Raw genomic sequence first — 24,059 nt, forward strand, 5'->3', positions numbered from 1 at the left:
AGAGGGGGCAGTCCCAGAATACGAGGGAAAGATGGAGGCAGACTAGCGGGCGTACTCATATGCCAAACCCGCCATCTCCAAACTGGAGGCTGTTTAAATGAGTGGCCCTTTCCAGCAATGGAGTTCAGATACCTTACACAATCGTCAACATCGAAATGGGAGAACTTTTCTCTACTTAATTTCTGTAGGGACAGGTCTGTCTGAGCACTCCCCATAGCTGAGGGGGAACAGAATTGACTTGTTAGTCTTTTGGCAATTGAGAAATCTTAACCTCGGAGTTTTAGCTATAAAAGTTTTGTTCACTAGCAATTGAACCTAAACTGGAACACTTTCAAAGGAGTGCTGATTCACCCAAGAAATTTGTGGTATTACGAGAGAGACAAGTGTAGCCCAAAGCTTTTGTTCACATTAGGCATCTTCACCGTAAGAAAGTCGCCTGGTTAAGAACCATTCACACCTTAGCATGACGTGTTTTTTCAATTTCAGTGAGTTAGGCAGGACAGAGCAGAATAACAAGAATTAATGCTTATACCTATTTATTCTCACGTTTTATGTGTGCATGTCATGTTTAATGTAGGCAAATATTGCTGATTTCATTACTATGGAGTGAAATGTGCAAAAATAAGCCCTGGCAGGCAGACAAGAGAAATGTGCAGACAGTGGTGGAATGTATAAGAAAGGGTTAAACTTTTCTACCAGCAAAATAATGTTAAATAATTAAAATCTAAACAAAATCAATATACTGATACTGTTCACCATTCAGATAACAAAATTATTTGGCTATAAAAATTAAGCATTCTTATTTTCCTGTTGTGAATGTAGTTTTGTCTTAAAAATATTTTTTTTAAAGGTTTTTCAGGAATTTGTAAAGTGGAAATAAGTATTTTTAATTTGGGTTCCAAAAAAGGAAAGAAATGATAAATTGATCCCTACATGTTGAAAACAAACACAAGCCCATTTTACTCCCCCATACACTCCCACTTTTTTGACCAAACAGGTTAAAAGTGTCACGTGATGCCATTTATATTCCAGAACTATTCTCAAATAAGGGCAAGTAAAACCAGGTTCACGTTTTTTTTTTTTTTTTTTTTTTTTTTTTTTTTTTTTTTTTTTTTTTGTGATAAGAAACAATGCTTTCCTTCTCAGAAGGCAAATGAAATGAAAAATTAGTGATGATGGAGAGGAGAGTCAACAAAATGTTTTGCAATTCTGGCATTATAAAGCTGAGCTCACTGAAGAGTTGATTTTTGCACAATTGTCACAGGAAGTGGAAGCTGCCACTACTCCTGGTGAATCCTGTGGGAATGCACAGAGCGTCACCTTCAGGTCACCGGGGCTCCAGGTCTGTGTGAGCTGTTTGCGACCTGTCTCTGGAGTCTGCTACTACAAGGCAGCTCTCTGGGGCAGCTGTGGGCTCCTATGTTGTGCTATGGATTATGACTCATAATGTTGTCTAGATCTTCAGTGTAGAGCTAATTCATCTTCTTTATCTTCTATGATTCTCCCAGAATCCCTGGCGTGCACAGCCAAAATTTTTAATTTTCAGAAAGAATGAATCAATCACCTGGAAGGGAGAGCTGGCAGATACAGTGTCAACATTTTTACTCAGGCTGCAAGCCCAGAGGCTTCTCCTAGTAGGACAGGGGTTGGCGATCAGTTGGACAGTGCCTTCTCCTAGCAGGTAGGGAGCGGCGATCAGTAGTTATTTGTATCACAAGTAAGAGAAAGGATCTTTCAGAGTATCAGGTAAACTCGACATACTTTTCCTATTGGGATTTTGGTGTTTGGAGATAGGGTTAAACCTAATGGCAAAGATCCAAAGTGTCATGCAGCAAGTCTCTTTGTGAGTGAGATAAGTAAGAGCTATTTCTTTACCCCTTCCAAACTGTCAGACACACAGTGGAGACTTGGCCATCTGCAGTCACAAACTTACACGGATAACCTGCCTCCTAATGCCAGCGCTCTGATCCCACACCAGAGCAGACAGGGCCTGCTCTCTGCAGCCAGGGAGCAGGGACTCCAGAAGGCCAGGCTCCCATCTGCTCCACAAGTAAGCTACTGGCCGAGGAAAAACAAACTCCCGAAGTCTCTAAGGCTTCTTTTCTCTCTGGTGCTAAAAGCCTGAATAATATCAGTGTGTCCGTCTGTTTTCAAGTCTCTGTGGAAATGTCCACAGGAAATCCAAATAAAAATCCAAATACTATTTCACAATGTATATTATAAAAAATTTACCTCCAGTTACCTGTGTGAAAAGTCACAAATTCAGACAAGTGGCTTTATTATCATTTTTGGGTTTTGTCAGGATAAATGTGGTGCTAAAAATATGTCACTTTATTGCTATGGGCTAGGTCATTTGAGTCAGGTAATGATTTTTGCATCATATAAGACAAACAAATCAAGAAAGAACTCACTGGAAAGCAGTCAGTGCAGAAATGCACTGCGGGAGGTTCCAGCTGAACGATGCTGAATGAAGTGCTTTCCTAACGTACAAGGTACTGAGCTACTTGGCTCAGATGGTCACTGAGGAAACGTCGGCCGGGCATAGGATGAAGACACACTCTCTCACTTGGTGCACTCTGGGCTCCCAGGTAACTTGCATCAGACACAAGTGAATGAAAGCTCTCAAATAAGCGATTTTATTCCTATCCATGATTGCAGACATTTACAAAACCATAACATCTGAGTTCACCTTAAAAAATAACTTATATAAAGCAGTGATATACACAGCACAAAATAGTTCAGGGAGGGGCAGGAGCAACCTTTAATAATTAAAATGTAAACGTGAAAAAAAGGATGGAATAAAAGTCCCTACTTACTTCTACTTAAGATGTCATGTGATAATATCTTACAATGTCCTGTGGGTCAATGCATGTATGCGTATATGTGCATATAGATCTGCATATACGATACATTCTCTTTCCCACACATATACATACACAGATGATTATTTGCAGTTCAGTTTAGGGCAATTCTAATGTGCCACTCCGTACAGTTGTTTGAATCACGTTTGGACCCGCTTTCTTCACAAAATGGGGAGAGCAGGAGCTAAAGGTTGGTTTGGTTGACTGGGATTCCTTTAACCGTACACTGATGAGCAGTTTTCTTCCGTAGTAGTTCTGTGAAGGGCTGACTCACGATGCTTTTCATGAGGAGACTTGGTAATGGATCACACACTCATGGTCATGCTGGGGGAGTACTACAAGGACAGAGAATCCATTGGTTAACAGTGATCCTGTCACCGGTCAGTGTGGTTCAACTTAGTACAGAAGGATAAATCATGAATTTTCGTTTCTATGAACATTTATGCATACACCTTTAACCTCAGGACAATAAGGAACTATATATAATAAGAGGGGTTTGTATGGCTTTTCTTAGTTGTGAAATTTTAAACTATTTTCTCTACCAAGTCTGATTCTTCCCCAGGACCTAGATAATCATCCAGTCCCTCAGACACTCCTTGCAGCCAGGTGAGGGTTTTGCCGACAGTCTTCTCACCCTTTTAACAGCCTTTATGACAGCACCCAGGAGTTTGGGGATGATTAAATATATAACCCTTAAACTGTAGACTTGATGAGACACACAGAAAGTGCTCAGTACTGAACAGTGTAAACACAGTGACCGCCAGCTCTGCAGTCTCACGGGAACACCAGAGCTCCAGTGTGCACCAGCATAGAGCCCCTCCCCAACCCAGTGTTAGTCCACTGCAGGAGACGGCAGGGACTCGGCTTTACAGTATGATGAGGCTGACCTGACGTAGGGTGGAAATTTAGAACTACATTAACTGACTTCAATTTACTTAAGTGTGAATCACCACATGCAGCTAGAGGCTGCCGTCATGGATGGCATAGCTCTGGAGCTTCTGAGTCAAGACAAGCACCTTTTGTAAATGGTAGGGGGTCTACATGATGGTTTCTACATGAAAATAAAAACGTGGACCTTGGAATAGCCTAATGCTTGATGGAAATCTGCAAAAAGCACTTCAAAGGGTGATTTCTTTTAATGTTCTACTAATGACTGTGTCTCAGGATGAGAGGTAGATGAATCCAAAGGACAGATTCCACACTGCAGAATCCAATGACTAACTGTGGCTATGTGGGCAGTGGGATGTGACTTTTCACAAAGTTGGGAGAACAGGAAAATCGTGTTGGAGGAACCCCAGGCCAGCTGGGATGGATTGCAGGCAGAGCTGAGGTTCAGGTGAACTCAAGTGGTAAGAGGCCCCAGGTAAGCATTACCTGGGACAGGGGCTTGGTCCTCTGAAGCACAAGTTATTAGGATGTAAGCCCCCAAGTGCACTGTTCTGAGTAAATATAGAGAATGAGGTAGAGGAGGAGGAGGAGGAGGAGGAGGAGGAGGAGGCTGGGAAAAGGGTAGCTGGACCACAGGAGGGGGCTGCTAATTCTTCGAACACTGGTCACACCAAGCAGAATCTATTGTCCCTGAATAGCTGAGCTCTATATTGGTAAAAGGAAGGTAAGCTAATTAAGTAGTTCTGACTCCCATGTTGGATAATAAGGAACATTTAGCAATAAAAAGGATGGGAAAAAGGAAATGATGTAACTGTTTATAATCTCAAAGAATAAAAAAAATGCATTCTAACCCAGAAAGAAAGGCAAGATGGAAAATACAAGTCAAAAGCAAATCAATGGCCCCGTTTGCCATCATACGTAAGGAGTACTTGGAGCCACCCTGTGCTGAAAAGGAAACATCCAATGACCTAGCAATGTGACAAAGTTTCACCTCACCATGCTGCAACTTATTACCCACTGCATGGGACTAAATGTACTTAGCCACACAATATAACTATATAAACTATAGAGTACAGTTATAGTCAGAGACCAGGACAAGCAATAAGAAAAGAGGAAAACACATCTCTACAGAAAAATGGGGGCAGAGAAATTTAATCCATGCTTTCTGTACTCCTTGTAGCCACCATAAGAACTGGGAATGCCTTTCTGTGGTTCAACAGAACCTGTGACGATAGAACTTTCTACTCTGTCCCAGCCAGTATAACAAGCTCCATAGACATGTGGCTTCTAAGTTCTTGAAATGTAGCCATTGAAGACTCAGCAGTGAAAATTTCAATGTTTCAATTTAATCACGTATTTAAATTGCATGGCCAGATCACCAGCATTATTTCTGAGAGTCACTGTGCCAGTGACCTAAAGCAAGGTAGGATAGTTTCCTCCAGAGTCTCACAGGAAATGCTTCCGACAGTCTCTGGGACTCCAGAGACTCTCCCACTGAATGTGCGGCTCAGGCAATCTGGATTTAAGATACCTGGAATCCTTTCTCCCTAAGGATTCCAGCTCATTCATATATCTCATAACATTAGGAAGCTCATAAAATACTTCTTATTCTAATGTACACTGTCCAATGATGTACATGTGCACATGCTCTGTTGTCAAGTGTTTTAGTAGCTGCTATTATCCCTTAACACTAGTTGTTCTTGAAACGTGGCAGATCAAATGCCTTGAGAAAAATCTCACAGAAAAGTAAAATACTGTTGATACATCAGGGAGTCAGAAGAAGTCGCTTTGCCCCTAACAGAAACTGAGGAGAAAAAATTAGGTGCAGAGAAACTGAGGGTCAGGGCTAGTCAGAAAGGACTGAAGCATCAGCTCCAGGAAACCAAACTCAGAGTCTACAAGACTCTAATGAAGTAGAACTTCTGAGTAATGCATGGCGCTACAGAGCGACATGTCATAGTCTGGCACAGAACGTCAGGATGCACTGGTGCCCGGGCGTCCCCAGGCCACGCGTCACATGCTCCTGAAGGCTGTGGACTGCTCACTGTCAGCTTCTATTATCAAAATCATTTCAGGAAAATGAAACTACAGAAAGTTATAAAATTCTAGGAAGCCTCCCAGAATGCAAGCAAACAGGAGTATTTCCACAGATCACGCTCTTCAGAGTCCTGAAGGGGTGGCTCACATTTTCCCAGAAGAAAGGAAGAGTGAGCGGTAAATAGAAACACACTATTCCTGATGTCCGGTGCTGACTCATATCAGCGTTTCTGCTGTGCTGTTACATCCATGTACAACGAGACACTGTGATGTTTATATCAAATGCTGTGACATCAGGTCGTACTGTTTGGAACTGCTCGGCTACTCTGGTTCTCTCTCCTCAGAGAATAAAACGACCCGTTAGCTACTGACAGCACTCGTTTGGCTTAGGGAAAAAAAAATCAAAAGCTATTATTATAAAAATATGTCTATGTTATCTATTTTTGTAAAGTATATTTTGAGATAGCATGTCCTAGTATGAACTTGTGGAGTCTCCTCCTCATCACCTAATATTCCACAGACTCTGTTAGGTGCAGTCATTAAGTCTCCTGAAGAACAAGAGAAACTGGGTCTAGTTCTGCTCCCCTGAATATAACGTGAAATAACTCAATGTGTGCGTGACTACCTAAGGAACTCCGGCTCACACAGTTTCCTAACAATAGCAGGAGACAATGGAGAGGAGGCGGGAGCCTTGTCTGCCAGCCTGTCACTGCTCAGTACCGTCATTCTAATAACACACCCACTCATCTGATTAGACAATCGTCATGTGCAAACATTTCTTACGAATTAACGCAACAAATTAATTCAACCGCTTTCTTTTGAATCATTTTTGTATCTGCACCATCAAAACCAAACATTTACAGCATGCGAACACTAGGGGGCAGCTTTGTTTCTTGAAAGAAGGAGCCTTGTTTTGCTGCTTTGGCTTGGCCAAGCAAGCGTGCAGCGCTGGCTCTGTGGATGTAGGCGTTGTTTTTGTCTTGGTGTAATGAAACGAAGTAGCATGTAGGGAGAGAGCGGGAGGGATAACGTCAAGTCTACAGCAAGCCCTGAGCAGTTGTGTTTCCTCTGGACTTCTGGTTTCACCGCTAGGGAAGGTGACTGACCCTCAAGGGGCAGGCTGCTCCAGCACGTGCCTTTCAGGGTCACATGCCTTCAAAATCTAGACTCTGCCCACTTGTTTCCTGGGGCTTTGAATTCCCTCAACAGTTCTGCGTTTTCTTGGTTACAGTACATCTGAAGTTACTGGAGACACCAAGCTCTGTCACTTCTTGACTCCCACGTTCGTCAGCACAGAACCTCTCCTTTCACATCCATCCTACTTTAATACATGTAAACAACATGTGTGGTAACGTTCACACCATGCAGCACCAGTACACCCAGTGGGCTTAAAACAGAGCACAGGGCGCTGGCAGGGGAGAGTGGGCATGGGGCAGGTTTGATCAAAACACATTACATGCGCGGATGAAATTCTTACTCAGTAAACTGTGGCAACACAAAGAACGCCACAGCTAACTCCGACAGCAGCTCCAGCAAGTGGACGCCCCTCACTGGACAGTCCAGAGGCTGGGGCAGCCAGCAGGAGCCGGTATAAACTTACTCCTCCAGACTGCAGAGGCTACATCCCCTTCCCATCCCCCACTGTGCCCGTCACCGGGGTGGTGATGCAGTATCTCTCTTTCCTTTTGCGAATTCTCCTGCTGGGGCCACGAGAGAGGAAGGAAGCTTCGTTTTTCAAGACTGCCCACGGTTTTACTCCTCACGGAAGCTTTTGAGTTCAGGGCAGCCAGGCTTGGCCAGGGGTCGGGTGGGGAAACCCTGTTCCAGCTACTCTCACTAAGTGTTCGACCACCCAGGAGGACTCGGTTCTGCTGGACACAGTCTGCTGGGATCTAAGGGTGAGGCCGTGATCATGCAGCAGCTCACAGCTCTTGTGTCTGCCCTCCGATTCTCTGCCCCCCTCGAAGGGCTTTCTGAATCTGCCCTCCCTTTCCAAGCGCAGTGCAGCGCAGCGGCACTGACAATCAGGACGGAAATGCCCTTTGTTAAAGTCATGTGGAACTTTTTCAAAAGGTTCACTTTCTACCCCTAACTAATAATTCCTCCTACCTTTGAAATACCCAATTTGTATCGACCCCAGCATTTATTTAAAACTATTTTAATTTAAAAGATGACACACTTACTTATGTTTATGGAGTACCATGTAATATTTTGATGATATATTATAGACTGTTCAAATGAGGCTAAACATAGCTATGTCCTTAAATGATGCCCTGTTTCTGCAGTGAAATGTTCGAGCCCTTCCTCCTGGTTGTTGAGGATGCAGCCTACACTGTCAATCTCTCCGTATTCTGCAACTCCTTCCTTCCCTGAAACTTAGCTCAGCCTTTCCTGACCCATTCCATTGGGCTCTGGCTTCCTGTAACCCTGAGTCACAAACTGTGGCTCGTGACTCCAGGTGGGGTCATGTAACCAAATGTGTGTATGTGGGGCGGGGGAGGAGGGTGAGCAACAGTTAAAATGGTTCTGAATGTACAATAACCAAAAATTAATGCAAAATCAAAATCAAACGTGTAACGATCATCAAGTACCTCCTGGCAGTGCTTAGGCACGATGCACTGTGAAGCGTCACTGAAGCCTTGGTTTGGAACATTCAGGGGGAACTTGCAGTGCATGTGGCATTCACGCTAGTCAGGGCCAGCAGCTCAGTGCAGAGGGAGGACACTCTACATTCTGAACTGTTTTTGCCATATACACAAAGTTTTCTGCTTTGATAGAAATAATAACTTAATTATGGGAAACAAAAACTTTCTGTCTTCTCCTGCAGTCATCCACTAGCATGGAAGCATCAAATTAGTTTATCTTAGGGCAGTAATCCCATGGGAAAACGTCTAATTTTAAAAACTGCTGTTTGAGTTGCTGACCTCTGGTTGCTAAAAAGTGATTAAATGGATTTTTTCTTGATTTTGACAGACTTCCATCAATTTATGAAATGGTCCTAAACATTCTTCAGCTATCTTGTATCATATATTTATGTGAAGTACATTCTTAGCATTGATGATTATAGGATAAAAGTATCAATCAACTCTGAAAATATGAAGATGTTCTGTGTCCTGTAGTAACAAACAGCCAAAACTCCTTATGTGAACACAGAACACAGCACTCAGGAGGCAAAGCTAGACGATCTCCGTGAGTTCGAGGCCAGCCTGGTCTACAGAGCAGCTCCAGGTCAGCCAGAACTACATAGAGCGTCCCTATCTCAAATAAGCAAACAACCAACCACGTAAGAACATTCATTTCAACAGATCTTGTCCTTAATAAATTGTAAAAAGACATGTGCACACCACAGCACTGTTTTAAAACGCATTTCCTTATGATTTATTACCAGTAAGTGCTTGACTTGCAAGTCTGGTTTATACCTGTAACCTAGGGCTGCACACATATTACGGTCTCAAGCAGGGTGTTTAAGAGGCCCATCACAGCCGGCTTCTGTGGAAGACTTTCCCAGACCAACGGTGTTTAGATTCTGCATATGAGTGAGGCCACACAGTGTTGTCTTTCTGTACCTCTCTTCTGTCACCAAACACACTGTCCTCCAGTTTGGTCAAAGTTGTTGAAATAACAGACTGTGTGTTCTGGAATGGAGCGGCACTCTATTTCACAGATGCTCTCTTTTCAGTCCCTTCTTCACTGTTGATGGTTACTGTAGTATGTCTGTGTATATGTGTGACCTATGAGCTAGTCACGGAAACATGTTGGTGGAACTGCACTCTAAGGACAGGGATGGTACCCTCCTCACTTTAGAAGACTTGGTTTCTTACTCGAAAACGCTGCAAACACAGTAAACGAACTGAACTGACTCACCATACACCTCACCACATTACAATATGTCACTGCTGGAAGAATTCAACAGAGGGAAATAAGTGTCTCCTATTAGATAAAGTGAGCATTGAAGATGACTGATTTGTCCACGTTCCTGAGCTAAACCAGTGACCAAGTTTCTAAAAAAATAATTCCTGGAACCTCCTATGTGACTAAACCCTGCTTTCCCCCGCTCACTCAATGACAGCTAAGCTTTCTCGTATAATTTTATCTATCTTCTTTGTCCTCACCAAGCATATAAATATAGCAAACTAGCAGAAAGAAAACTTTTTACAGTCTAAACTCAGGGACAGCCTTGTTTCTAGTGGAGGCTATCGGTAAAGCCAAGAAGCAAAGAATCCACAGACCATCATCCACCCCCGGGCTCCGTGTGTGGCGTCCGTCGCTCTGCACTAAAGTAGACCGCTCTTAGCCACGGCTTTACTCACCGGTGGTGGTAGCTCTGGCAAAGGCTGTCGGGAAGCATGGTAACAGGAACTGCTGCCTCTGCCCCTCCCACTGTTGACAGACCCACATGTGTGAGACATGGGTCACATGGGCTCTGCAACAGCTTGTCCTGTAACTCAACTCAGTGGCTCCGGTAGAGAGCAACCCTTGCCATCACTAATTGGGCCTTTTTATCCACATACCCCCAGCCTGACTCCCAGAAATCTTGAGTCCATTGACTTTTGAGGAAACTCTTGGAAACTTAAAAAATTCCTTGAGTGTTTCTAGAGTTAAATACCAGTTAAAAACCATTGTATTACATAGTAGCTCTTCGAGAAGGGCACCATATTGTCTCTTTGGTCCTCTCAGTGTCTAGCACACTGCCTTGATATCAGTGCTTAGGAACTGTTTGCTAGATAAACAAATGAACTTTGCAGCTTCACTTTTTGTCCTGTCTACATCTGTGAAGATGACTTATAACCCTAGAAGAACACTTTAAAAATGCCACGGGTGTCAAGCTCAGGCTGACAGACCACCCATGTGACCTGCACTGCAACAAAGTCTAGTGTGAAGCCACAATACATGTAGATTATTGTCACAGTCTTAGGATGACATTTTGCGAGAAGGTAGGACACACCAAAGAGGCAAGCTGCTTTCTGTTTGATCTATGACATGGACGTTCCCTTCCAGAAAATTAGTATTATGGTTTTGGTAACTGCACATAAATAAAAGTTCTCTTAGAACCCTTTGTCCTAAGACTGCACTTGAAGATTCTTCTGACTTGTAGAAGATCAACCAATTGAACACTATGTAAACATCAATAATAACAGCTGTAAGCATTTTTACTGATAGCATAATAGCACAGTCAAGGCAATACTTACACTCTCACTCTGAAAAGGGTTTAAGAAATTTCCCCCCATTTCACCGTCGTCTCTTGGGGTGCCCGGCTGGTTACTCAGGCTCATATTATTGGGAGAATTCTGTAAATAAGATTCAGAAGAGAAGTCAGTGTTGAAGATTTTCCTCTCCCTCCTGCACTGCAGCTTCAAACACTCAATGGACAGTGGCCGTGCGTACTTTGGACAAAGCAGATGGGATGCTAACTGGCTTTTCCTCATCCTCTACCACCTCACACTCTGCACCAAAACAAGTGTTAACGCCTTTGCAAATGAAAGTCTGAGAACAAGCAAAACCCTGAATAAACTATGATAATTATTTTCCTCCTCCCAGAATCAATGTTTATGCAATTCCTCACTCGCAGTTTAGTTTCCAGAATTCTAGAGTTAAAAACCAACCAACCAACCAACCAAACAATAAAACAAAACAACAATAACACCCCCCCCCTCAACTTTCCCAGTAGGAGGCTGATGAAGAGAGCCAACCATGGATAAGGCATGATAGAGGCTAACTCCCTTAGTAATTGTACTAATCAAACTTTGAAAGGTCACTGCTTTAGTAGACATTTCCTTTAATTCTTTGTGAACTTTGAAGATAATACTACTTCAATTATTTTGATGTGAGTCATAAGGAAGAGAGATTGTTAACAAGAGAGATGCCTTAGGACCAGAAAACTCACTTTCAGAGTTCCACTGAAGTAACATCCCCCATTAACTTAAAAAGACAGATCCTATGGAAGTTTCTCGGAGACAAAGCAGCTGCTATTAGCAATCATCACGAGGTTGGCAGGGCCTCTGTAAGAACCTGTTTAAGCTTGCCCATCTTATCTTCACCTTACAGTATACTTTGGACTATGCACAGTACCTGGCAGTCCAGGCCAATAGGAAACACAGAGTGGCATATAAATCATGTTTATACTGCCCTGCAATGGTGACTGAAGGGAGCATTTCAAGTTATAATTTGTCAAGTTTAAAAAATTCACGACCAAACACTTTGTTATTTTAAATGGAAGATTTCCAGATTACTTTTGCCCTAAACCACATGGCATATTATTTCAGGTTTTTTTTTTTTTTTTATTTATTTATTTATTTATTTATTTATTTATTTATTTATTTATTTATTTTTGAGACAGGGTTTCTCCGTGTAGCTTTGCGCCTTTCCTGGATCTTGCTCTGTAGACCAGGCTGGCCTCAAACTCACAAAGATCTGCCTGACTCTGCCTCCCGAGTGCTGGGATTAAAGGCATGCGCAACCACCATTTGGAATTTTTTTTTTTAAAAAGAGAATTACTTAGAAGATTTTGATTGACTACAACAAGACCTATCACAAACACAAAGTTTTATGAATGAGTTCCTAAAAGGATGTGTGCTTTTTACATCTATGGTTGACTTGTGGAGCGGAGGCAGGCAGATGAGCTGCTGTTAATGCAGCTCCTGCCTTGTCTCTCTGTCCCCTGCAGGGAGGATCTGGGAGCAAGGGTCCTCTGAAGCCCACAGGAGTTCTATATGCCCAGGGCTGAGAGCCACACTTCCATAGCAGAAAGAGAATTCTATCGTTTCTGGTAAGCTTTTCCTCCAAAATGCTAGTTGCCCAAGAATGAAGAGAGGTATGTGCACTCTGAAATCAACCTGACAAGTTCATTTCCTTTAAAATTTTTATAAAATACACCACCTTAGATTCATTAGTTATTAGAGCTGCTAATTCAATAATATATTGTGCTTTGAAGACAGGAATGATAATGTGATGGTCTGAATGAGAACGGCCCCATAGGCTCAGATATCTGAATACTTGGTCCCCATTGGTGGAATGGTTTATAAAGGATGGGAGGAAGATTGGCACCACTCGGGGCGGGCTTTAAGCCCATGCCAGCTACTGCTCTAGGGCTCTGCTGCCTCGCTCCCTCCCTGTCATGGCATGGACTCCACCCCTTTGAACAATGGGCCCCAAAGTAAACACTGTCTTTTGTAAGATTCCTTGGTCATGGAGACCATCATAGCCATTGAAAAGTAACTAAGACACTAATTTAGTTCAAAAAAGAAAACCAAACTTTGTGTGAGGATTTTCACTGAACATTTGGGGTGATTTAGATCTGGGTTGTACTTTTTCACATATCATTTTTTATTCTAAAAGTTTTGCTAACTTCAAGCCTGATTTCTGACTTAAAGTACTGGTTTTATTTTACTTAGTTAATCAGTAGTTTTAGTGCTGATTTGAATCTATGGGCTTGTATATGTTAGACAAATGATCTATCACCTAGCTACACCTCCAGACTCAAGGTATTGATCTGATAATATTTAGAATTAAAAATAACACTGATTTTTTTCACTACGTTATTATTTCTGTTTTCTATGCAATCTCTTTATAGCACGGTGGCTCAAACTCATGCTTTTTTAAAGAGGGGTGGGATATATAAGTAAGTTGGAAGGAATTTTAAAGGAATACAACATAAATCAGGGCAGTTTTAGATCTCTGAAACCCATTTCTTCTAGTCACTGGATCATGTTTGAAAATATTATAATGATAAGGACAAAATATGTTGTTTTGTTTCTACCTGAAGTATTTATTATCGGCAAAGGTTGTAATATGACATGTCTCCTTCAATGTGGAGGATTAAAGAAACCGAGCTGCACAGAACCACAGTCACAAGATGAAGACTCACGCAAAAGGGCACCTGGCCTCAGAGGATTTATTACATCGCACTTAGCCGGGCTGTGGTGGCACATGTCTTTATCCCAGCACTTGGGAGGCAGAGGCAGGAGGATCTCTGTGAGTTTGAGGCCAGCCTGGTCTGCAAAGAGAGTTCCAGAACAACCAGGGCTACACAGAGAAACCCTGTCTCTAAAAACCAAAAACAACAACAAAAAAAATCACACACACAATTCCTCTGGCTAAATGTTAACCTCTCTTGAACTTTGTAGTCTCCACTTAATTTTAAAAAATGTATTATTAGTATTTGTGTGTGTGTGTGTGTGTGTGTGTGTGTGTGTGTGTGTGTGTGTGTGTGTATGTGTGTATGTGTGCTGTGGGCATGTGTGTTTTGAGTATGTGTGCCGTGGGCATGTGTGTTATGGGCATGTGTGTTGTGAGTATGTGTGCTGTGGGCGTGTGTGCCGTGGGCATGTATGTTGTGAGCAAGTGTGCTGTGGCACACAGATGTCAGATACAACTTCAAGGAGTCACTTCTCACTCCACCTGTACCTGAGTCCTGGGGGTCAAGCACAGGTTTCTGGACTCACACTGCAGGTGCCTTCACCTGCTGAGCCATTTAGCTGTCCAGTCTTCAATTTTTATCTTTTAAGTATTCTTTTCAAATCCTCTCTTAATTAGTAAGTTATTATTTCTTCTATTTTCAAAACACAACACCCAAACGTTTTAAAACTTTTTCCAGTTTTGTCTGCTCAGTTACACAGAGCTTCTTAGGGGGCAGTGATCTCACATTTGCTTATCTTTGGGGTTAGAGCCCAGCAGGCTGCCTTGGCACATTGTTCTTCACTGAAAGAAAGAATCCCCCCCTTTTTTCCTTCTCACTGTTCACATGTCAAGACTTAGCCCACAACATATAGTCAACTAATGCTTAGGTTAAGCAAAAGAACTAAAAGTTCATTAAGCAAGTTACTAGCGTTGGATGATGTAAAAACTAGTATTTAATTCATCATTATAATTCTATTTAAAAACATTTAAAGTGTTTTATAAGTTATAAAGTCCTTATCCCTATAGAATTTTGCTTATGTCTGTTTAGTATAAAAGTTATAGTTTATTAATGCAAGTTTTAGGAAGATGTTCCTATAGCAATTAAGACATTCCAAGTTTTATGTTCAGAACCACCTCTAAATACAAGAACACACTCCTCAAATACGACCTTAACGTTTCACTGCTAACTAAGCAGAGTTCAGCCAGCTCCCATCATAGGCAGGTCCTCACATCTGAAAGGGCACCTCCCACATAGACAGCTGTAATAAAATCACACAGGGCCTCTTGCTTTGGAAACAGACTTTGTGAATACCATTTCTCACAGAGGTAAATTAGTACTTGTTATAAATAAATGTTTTCCTAGAATATCTCTCTGATTGTTTCCAAACACCTCCATCCAAGTTTCCACAGACCTTGTATGGCAAGTAGACACTCCAGGTGAATGTCAGAACTCCAGTTTACAATGTTTTAGGGCCTGAAGTCTTAGTTTAAATTGTTTTACATTTCAGTTAACCTTATATTATTTTTTTTGTGGTGCCAGGAATTTTATATTGTTCTATAAATATAAATAGAATTAAAAGCACAGTTGTCCTTCAGTGAATTTCTCTACTTACTGATCTAAAGCAGACTTCGAAGGGAATTATTTTAGTGTTAGCTAATTTTAGTTCTCATCAAACATTTTAAATATATTTGACTCTCAGAGAACTACTTTAATTTCATTACAACCTAGGAAGTATTTAGATGTTATTTTTAAAAAATATGTACAGCATTTTACCAAAAGATTAATTTTAGATACTCAAATTACTGAAGGAGGAAAAATGCAGACACATTTGGTTTTCTACATGTATTAATATAATTTCCTTCTAATTACTTTCCTACCATTTTGACTGCACATGCCAACAGCATCTAGTGAAGGCTTGGAAGGCCAAGTTAACATACAAATGCAATGTTCTTATACCGAATATACCAACTTCTCAGCAGTATCTACTGTCACATTGCTGGAGACACTTCACAAACTTTTACAACTTTTCCAAAGATCATCCAAACTGTCGGTCCAACTCACTATGTAGCATTGAACATGATTAAGTTGGCTATCATATTTTCCTTTCTTAAGATTATGTATATTCATATTTTAATTGCTGAATGATCATATCTGAACTTCTACTTTCAAATTTTTATGGAAGAACAATATTCACAAAACTCATTTAGTACCCTTAGTGTTCCATGTGGAATAAGTGGAGATAAAAACATAGAATACACATTACTCACCTTGGAAATACTGTCCATATCTCCTGAGCCTGAAGCAAAATGTGAAAAGATAACGTTCATTAGGTAAGAGAGCATTTATAAATGGAAACTCCTGAAGGTGAGTAAGCTACCTCCACAGCAAAGAACTCTGCTGCTACTTCCCATCACCAGGACTCAGGAGCAGAGTCATGGCTACAGACCCCTGGAGACCATTAGAGAGATCATCTACATGTACAGATCTTTATCTTTTAATGAAAATGATGTTATAAATCTGATAAAATTTAAAATAGACATTTCTAAGAATATCTGAAAATATTCTGAACAGTATTTTACTACAATATTCAAAAGTATTTTTACTACTATTAAAAATATACACAATATACACTCAACATACAAAATAGAAACTAAACATATCTTCAAGATATATTAATTTTAATTTTGATTCTTGAGAGACATAGGCAATGGCATTATATACTAACTAGCAATAATCATAACTTTGCCACAATATCAGTTTTATTTGAACTATTTTATTCTCTACAATTAATCTTAGTGTAAAAGATTGCATTTTAATAGCAGTATTTATTTGGACAGCAAAAATAAAGGCTTAGCATGACTTGATTGTGAGTAAAAAGGTACAGCATTGTTACACACTGAGTGTACACATGCTATACTGTTACATGTGAATATGTAGAATAATGTTCACTTCAGAATGTAAGGAGTTAGTTGTCAACCGTTGTGAAACTTCTAAAAGCTGATTCTAGTAGTACTGTAATCAAAGGTCTTCTAACAATTTGACTAATTCTACAACCTAGCAGGTTGAGAGTATTTTTGCAATACCTTGAAAAAATCAAATCCTACAGCAGGACTGTCAAACTGAACACTCTGTGATGGTGTGTATGTTTCTCTGTGGTGTCCATATGTCCTGTAGTGTGTGTGCCCGCTGTACACATGGTATGTGCTGTGTGCCTGAGGAGTTGAACGTTAGAATCTCTATGCCTTTAAATTAAATAGTTAAACATGACTATTGGCTGTAATAATCAAGACACTTCGTGTCAACCAGAATAAAATGAATCAAAACTTTGAAACCTACAAAAAATAAATATGGATCCTTAAAAGCACAAAGGTCTATTGTTACGCTGCAAGTCATTTTGAATCACTTAGTACAGACTTTCAGAGAATCGAGGGACATGTTTCTGCCCTTGAGTATATCCTAGGTAAGCAGTATAAGCATGGTTGGGCTAACGTAAGTGAGAGGCTCCTTTACAAGCCTTGGCACAACTGTTAGCTCCCAGGTTTTCTTACGATCACAAGCACATCCTTTTATACCTTCCATCCATGAGCATGGGGTGTCGAGACCTGAGCAGTTTTACTTTTCCCTCTGTCTGATCATTGTAAGGATTGTATTTGCCTTACAGATTCTGGGCTTCATCTGCTAAGAAGGTGCCACGTGGGAAGCACACTGCTAACTACTGCTTTACTTGAGATCAGCTCTCTCCTGAAGGCAGGCACACAGCATGGTCTCATCAGGGAATTATTAGTATTATCAGAGCATGGTTACTAATTTTATTTAAAATGAGGCAAACATTAAAAATACACAACAGAATTAAGGAATTATTACAGAGACCTAGTTTCTCTATATTATGTTCACAGACTGGAGACAAAAACATCTGTGGGAAGGACAGGATCCCTCTGGGTTAGGCAGCATGGCACAAGCTCAGTGGAATAGTCTCCTTCAGCCACAAGACATTTACGCTGTTGTAGACTGGCATCAATACTTGTGGGGCAATCTGGACAGAACCAAACTCACACCCCGGACTTTCAAGTATCCTCCAGTTCACATCCAATACACTATGGATCACGTGACCACACAAACAAATATCCGTACATGGAAGAGCTTTGTGGGCCATAATACCCACTGTACTGAACTAATGTTCAAGTTTGAATTTATTCCATACACCTAATATAAAAGCCTTACCTAAAGAGCCATTCATGTGATGGGACTCCATTCCTCCTAATCCACCCATGGGACCATCGGACCCAGGGCCCATTGGAAACTGTTTTAAAAAATGAAGAAAGTTATTGTGATCATATGGAAAATGATTTTAACATTATTTATTAACATCAGAAATTGCCTGGTTTACTTCCAGGTGCAGAGACTTTTCAGAATGCTTTTCAAGGTTGTGGATTCTTTAATTGTCTGTTCCACCTCTCTCATCTCTGTGGTCTGGATGCTCAGCCTAATCCTTTCTGTTCATTTTTTTTCCTCATTGAGATATGCCCAACTGGAAAGCATGGCCATTCCATGCAAATGAGATGATCAGCATTCTCTCCTTGATGGTGACAAATTTCCTCTTACACGCCCAAGGTAGTTCTTAAGAAGCTGCTGAGGCTACTGGCTCATTATGAAGAGTATTTCTGTTGAATCACGGAGCTAGTATCAACGCCTTCTTAGTTGGCGATGTATCTGTGTTTGAATGGGTATAGGGAATGATTTCACCTTGCAGGTTAAATGCTGAACACTGCTAACTCTTTAGTCAGCTATGTTAGCTCACTGCAGTAGTGCTGCTCACACTTGTAAAGCATCAGGATTGTTTCAAGTACAATCTTAGTAGTAGCTGTGAACAGACATGCTGGGGTAGAGCTGTGATGGGAAGTTCAAGATCAGTGCCCTTTCACCTCCTCTTCACTCCTCCAGAATGCTTCTGTGCCCATTTGAAGGCAGGAATCATCATCTTACATTTGGAGGCAAGTACCTACTAAAGTTAGCATTTTCTTTTCCATGTTCCCAAGCTCCAATCATATTCCAATACAAATGGATGGAGCATTGATTACGGTGTGTGTCCAGAGAGTGCTGACGGTTAAGAATCATGCTGGCTTCCAAGACCACAACAGATTAAACAAGAAAGGAAGGAGAGGGGACAGGGAAAAGGAAAGGAAAGACGGAGGAAGAAGACAGGCAGGCAGGCTAGGTGGCTTGGGGGGAAACTATTCAGACGAGCCTGGATGCTAGCAGCTCACACACCTTCCCAGGAGGACAAGGCTGCTGCTTATGACTGGGTGTCTAAAAACACAGACAGGTAGGAAAGATGCAGGTAAAGGCACTCGTCATAAAAAACCTGAGCTCAATCCACAGGATTCACTCCGAGTTGTTCTCTGACCTGCACATGTGTGCCACAGCACACTCACTAGCACGAGTGTGCACACGCACACGCACACACACACATAATAAGTGAATGCAATGAAATAAAAGCACATGAGTGGTCTTTTAGAAAATAACTTGCAATGCACACACACAACTGGAAAGTCAGGGACTGACTGAATAGAACATTCTTACTCAGCTTTTAAGAGCACAGTTTGGAGCTGGGCTGAGAAGTTAGACCAGTAAGCCGTGGATGTGCTGTGCTCTACTCTCTTCCCTGACTCTGCAACTTTAAAAGGCATCTAATGGTTTAAAAGACTAAGACTATAGGCATGGAGGTTTTAATCAGTTTACTGTACAATATATGTATTTACTGACTCTTTTCCAATTTAGTTACCCTATGTACTTATGTATCAGCATAACATTTATATCTATATTTAAATTTATTGGGAGTATTACTATACTACAGTCCAAATTTAAAACTCATATTTACATTAGGTCTGTTAGGCCCAGGAGGTACTGCATTCATTAAAGTATACATGTTGTCTCCAGAATTGGTTGAATCTGAAACAAAACATCACTTAATTAATATCTCTACCAAAGCCATCACAAAATAACCAAAGATAATCTAGGCACACACAGAAATTGACAGCTGGATACACAGCAGACACAGCCATGACCAACGTCTGGAAACGAACACCTGGCTGTCACTTTCTGACCCAAACTGTACTGTTCTGAAGTCATAAATTAGGGACATGATGAGAGGAGTGAGCACCTCAGTGATTCAGGCCAACTGAACATTATGAGATATAAATAACCACAGTATATTTCTTTCATAAAACATGGATTAATTTTTACTTCATATGCAATAGCATATATATATATGTGTGTGTGTGTATGTATATATATATATATATATATATATATATATATATATATATATATATATATATACATACACACACACACCTCAGACAATTTTAAAAGTTCAATCCAGTAGCTATTCAATCTTCAGGGTTTTCTTAGAATTCCTATAGAGAAAAACTGAATCTGAGGATGAAACTGGAAGAATATACTGACTGAATTTCAAACGTGAGTTCACAAGACTAGAAAAAGAAACTACCTTGCTTGAAGAAAAAGCCAGATACTTCTATCAATTTCTTTCCTTTCCTTTTTTCTTCTGGCTGTGGCTGGCCTGTAACTCATTTGGTGGCCCAGGCTTGCCTTGAATTCACAGCAATCCTCCTGTCTCAATTTTCCAAGTATTGACTCACTAACCATGGCTTCCAGCAATTTTTTGATAACTTTCTTCAGTCCTTTTATTAAAATAACTGCAATGTATTCTCCATGAATATACGTAAGATTTTACACTATTCTAAAACTTATACTTCATGTCTACTAGCTAATTCTAATTAAATCTCCACATATATTTTTAAGAAGTAAAACCCAGCATTAAAGCCAACAATTACTTTACATTGAGGAAATATTAGTTATGAAATAGTTTTCTATTTTCTTACAATTACAAAGTTTCCTTCGATGTATTATAATAATTATTTTGAAAATGATGAAGGGATTGAAAAAATGTTTTTTGTATTGATTCAAAAGAGAGGGTAAAATAATATGCTTTCTTATGGTAGTGACCATAGAGAGACATAATTCCTTCTGCCACTTGTGTGACTACTTACTAGACATGAATTAGCTTGGGATTTTAGTGTGTATCACTTAGAGTAAGCATGATATTATTCATTGGTCATTTATCAACAATGATATATGAATCTCAGTACTAGATTTTACTTTTTTTTTCTTTTGAGACGAGGTCTCACTGTAGCTCTGGCTGTCCTGGATCTCACTCTGTAGACCAGGTGGGCCTTGAACTCACAGAGAACCACCTGCCTCTGTCTCCCAAGTGCTGGGATTAAAGGTGTGCATCACTTATGCCTGGCTAGGTATTACTTTTTTTTTTTTTGGTTTTTTTTTTCGAGACAGGGTTTCTCTGTGTAGCTTTGCACCTTTCCTGGAACTCGCTCTGTAGCCCAGGCTGGCCTTGAACTCACAGAGATCTGTCCAGCTTTGCCTCCCAAGTGCTGGTTTTAAAGGTGTGCACCACCACCGCCAGACTTTAGATATTACTTCTAAGTGAATGCCTCATAGTACTGAATGAACCAGATGCATCCCCTCAGGCTGCCCTTTGTTTTGAATACTAAGTGAAGTCTCAAGCTATTTTTGTGGCTATAGCTTTTTCATGTCCTCATTTATGAAGTACTTCTGTCATGTAAGATCACTGATTCCTTCCTGCCTACCAGCAGCCTTGCCCATCTTCATATTTTCATTCCTTCTCCTGCCTGGCATCTTCTCACCAGTCCCACCTCCTACAGTTCCCATCACTATCCAAGACCTATTTATTTCCAGTATGAGTTTTCCCTGAGGTTTCTGAGCATGCTCCCATGAATACAGTGCGCCTTGTCTTTTCTCTCCTGCTCACACCTGGCTATCAAGAGTTCATCAGAAGGAAGGGGCTATGTCTTACTTAGCTTGTGTACCTCAGACAACAAATTAGATCTATTGCATTTAATTTGTCTAGATAGTTCTATCACATTTCAGAAAATTTTGAATTTGTTTTTAAATATATGAAAACTTTAAATGGGTTTAATCTTTAACTTTTGGTGAACGAAAAATGGACTACATATTTTAAATAGGAAAGAGGTGAATTTAACATTTTTAATACTAGTTGGAAATATAATTTCATCGAAAAGAAAGAAAACCATCAAAAGGAAGAAGGATGGTTGTATAGGAAATGCCTGATTCCTTTTGATTCACGGAAGAACCTTACACTAAAGTGCATCTATAGGCATGTGTCTTTTGGCCTGAGGACCCTGGCTCACTGTTAAAGGATGATTTGACAGAAGTGTTTGGACAAGGCCAGCGAGACCGACTGAAGCAGGGGTTAGATTCCTTATCCCTGCTATGCCCAGTGTGGCTCGAAGCTGGGCTCTAGTCTCTAGCCAAATGAGCACAAATCGCATGCCATCTCCATAAACCACACATTAACTTCATAATATGAGAATAAGATGCAGGGGAGGCAATCAGTTCATATAATTCATCTTTGATGGATTCTGCTTTTCAATGTGGACACTTTGAAGATAGAGATGATGACATTTTTATGGATAGAGAGAAAACAATAAATTTAAGGTAATATTTTGTATTACCAAATTTGATTCTAAATAAAATGTAAAAAGCAAAATATTATTTACCAGAATTATTAACAATAATGATTTTAAACTCCTATATATCTTAGAACTAAACCTAAATACTTAAGAACATTTGACTTCACAGTGAACTATAACTAAAATTATTTTTAATTATAAACACTTCAAATCTATGTTATTTCCAAGAAACACTTAAAAGTTTTAGCTTATTTTCTGCTTTTACGATTTCAATGATACATACCTATGTATAAATATACATGTGTGTACACATATATACACAGATACACACATAGACACACGTCTATACAAAGCTGTGGGGTAGGAGAGGTAACTCAACTATTAAGAGCACACACTGGTCTTGCAGAGGATGTGAGCTCAGTTCCCAATATAAACATTAAGGGACTCATGTAGTCGGAAGTTTTCCCAGTCCCGTCTGGCTCTGTGGTCCCTCAGCCACTTATAAAGTAATCATCCAGAGGCTTATATTAATTACCAATCGTATGGTCTATGGCAGGCTTCTTGCTAGCTAGCTCTTATATCTTAAATTAGCCCGTTTCTATTAATCTATGTTTGCCACGTGTTCCGTGGCTTACCGGTCTGTTGGCATGTTGTTTCTCCTTCAGTGGTGGCTGGCATCTCTCCTGCCTCTCTCTTCTCTTCCTGTCTATCTGCCTGGATTTCCCACCTGCCTCTAAGCTGCCTTGCCATAGGCCAAACAGATTGATTTTTCAACCAATCAGAGCAACACATATTCACAGCATACAGAAAGACATCCCACAGCCGACTCACAATCATCTGTAACTCCAGCACCAGCGGATCTGAGGCTGCCTGCCAGACTCCATGGGCACCCATACCCATGTGCTCATGCTCACACACAGATATCACAAGTGTATATAATTAAAATAAGCCATTAAAAGTGAATGGATAAAACTGTGATAATATTGTGCTGAATAATAAACATTTATTTTTCTCACAACTAAAAAAATTGTTTTATGATTACTTCAGTAAAATTTTAATTACATCCTATCATATGCCTTAAATTGAATAATTTCACTACTATTGGGCTAGGAATGAAGACTAGTCTAACTATTGATAACAGTTAATGAGATAGTCTAACTTGTATAGAATCTTGGATTGCATCTCTAATCATTTATAGTATTAGGACTATAGGGTCAATTCTTTTTATTTAAAATGTGCATTTGTGTTTTGCCTGCATGAATCTGTCTGAGGATGTCAGGTCCTCTTAGAACTGAAGTTACAGATAGTTGTACGCTGCCATGTGGGTCCTTTGGAAGAGCAGTCAGTGCTCTTAACCACTGAGCCATATCTCCAGCCCCTGAGTCAACTCGTAAGAACCATCTAATAGCCCTTGATACATGTTCCATAACTTGCTGGACCCTAGACAATTTAAATTCCAATCACTAGTCTCCAGACAAGCTTAATACTCTGTTAAAGTCTCAAGAAAAAAAAGGCTAATGCTACTTGAAATAATTACATTGAATTATTAGGGATATAGTAAAGTGTATCTTATTTTAGAAAATTAAAAAATCTTTCAGAACTGTTTAGTAAATTTATAACCAATAAATTCTTATAGACATGTAGAGTAAACAATACCATAAGCACATTGATACTCAGTAAGATGGTAAGATATGTGAGTGGGTGTCAGCTTGCTATCCTAACCTAACGGGTCTACAGTGTTTGACTCCTGTAGATTTCTCTGAGGTGGGGGCTATAGATTCTTTTCAGTTTTAAGGGATTTTTAGGTAAGTTGTTACTTGCAATTCA

At 40.3% G+C, this 24,059-nt stretch overlaps 1 protein-coding gene across 4 annotated transcripts in view; it reads right to left on the minus strand.

Annotated features, from left to right (window-relative positions):
* Positions 1-2,620: 2,620 nt before the first annotated feature.
* The window catches only part of Ssbp2 (single stranded DNA binding protein 2), a 264,312-nt gene continuing 242,873 nt past the window's right edge, over positions 2,621-24,059 (minus strand). For 2 of the 4 annotated variants that reach the window (XM_028891032.2, XM_028891030.2), the window contains 5 exons: positions 19,562-19,632; positions 17,905-17,983; positions 15,951-15,979; positions 10,976-11,074; positions 2,621-3,196 (listed from right to left, as the gene is read on the minus strand). In XM_028891032.2, coding sequence (XP_028746865.1) covers positions 3,167-3,196; positions 10,976-11,074; positions 15,951-15,979; positions 17,905-17,983; positions 19,562-19,632 — 308 coding nt within the window. In that variant the 3' untranslated portion in view covers positions 2,621-3,166. The remainder of the gene's footprint in view (positions 3,197-10,975; positions 11,075-15,950; positions 15,980-17,904; positions 17,984-19,561; positions 19,633-24,059) is intronic. The other 2 variants (XM_028891033.2, XM_028891031.2) reach the window with 1 other exon arrangement.

Source organism: Peromyscus leucopus, chromosome 11 (genome assembly GCF_004664715.2).
Source record: "Peromyscus leucopus breed LL Stock chromosome 11, UCI_PerLeu_2.1, whole genome shotgun sequence".
NCBI classification, from domain to species: domain Eukaryota; kingdom Metazoa; phylum Chordata; class Mammalia; order Rodentia; family Cricetidae; genus Peromyscus; species Peromyscus leucopus.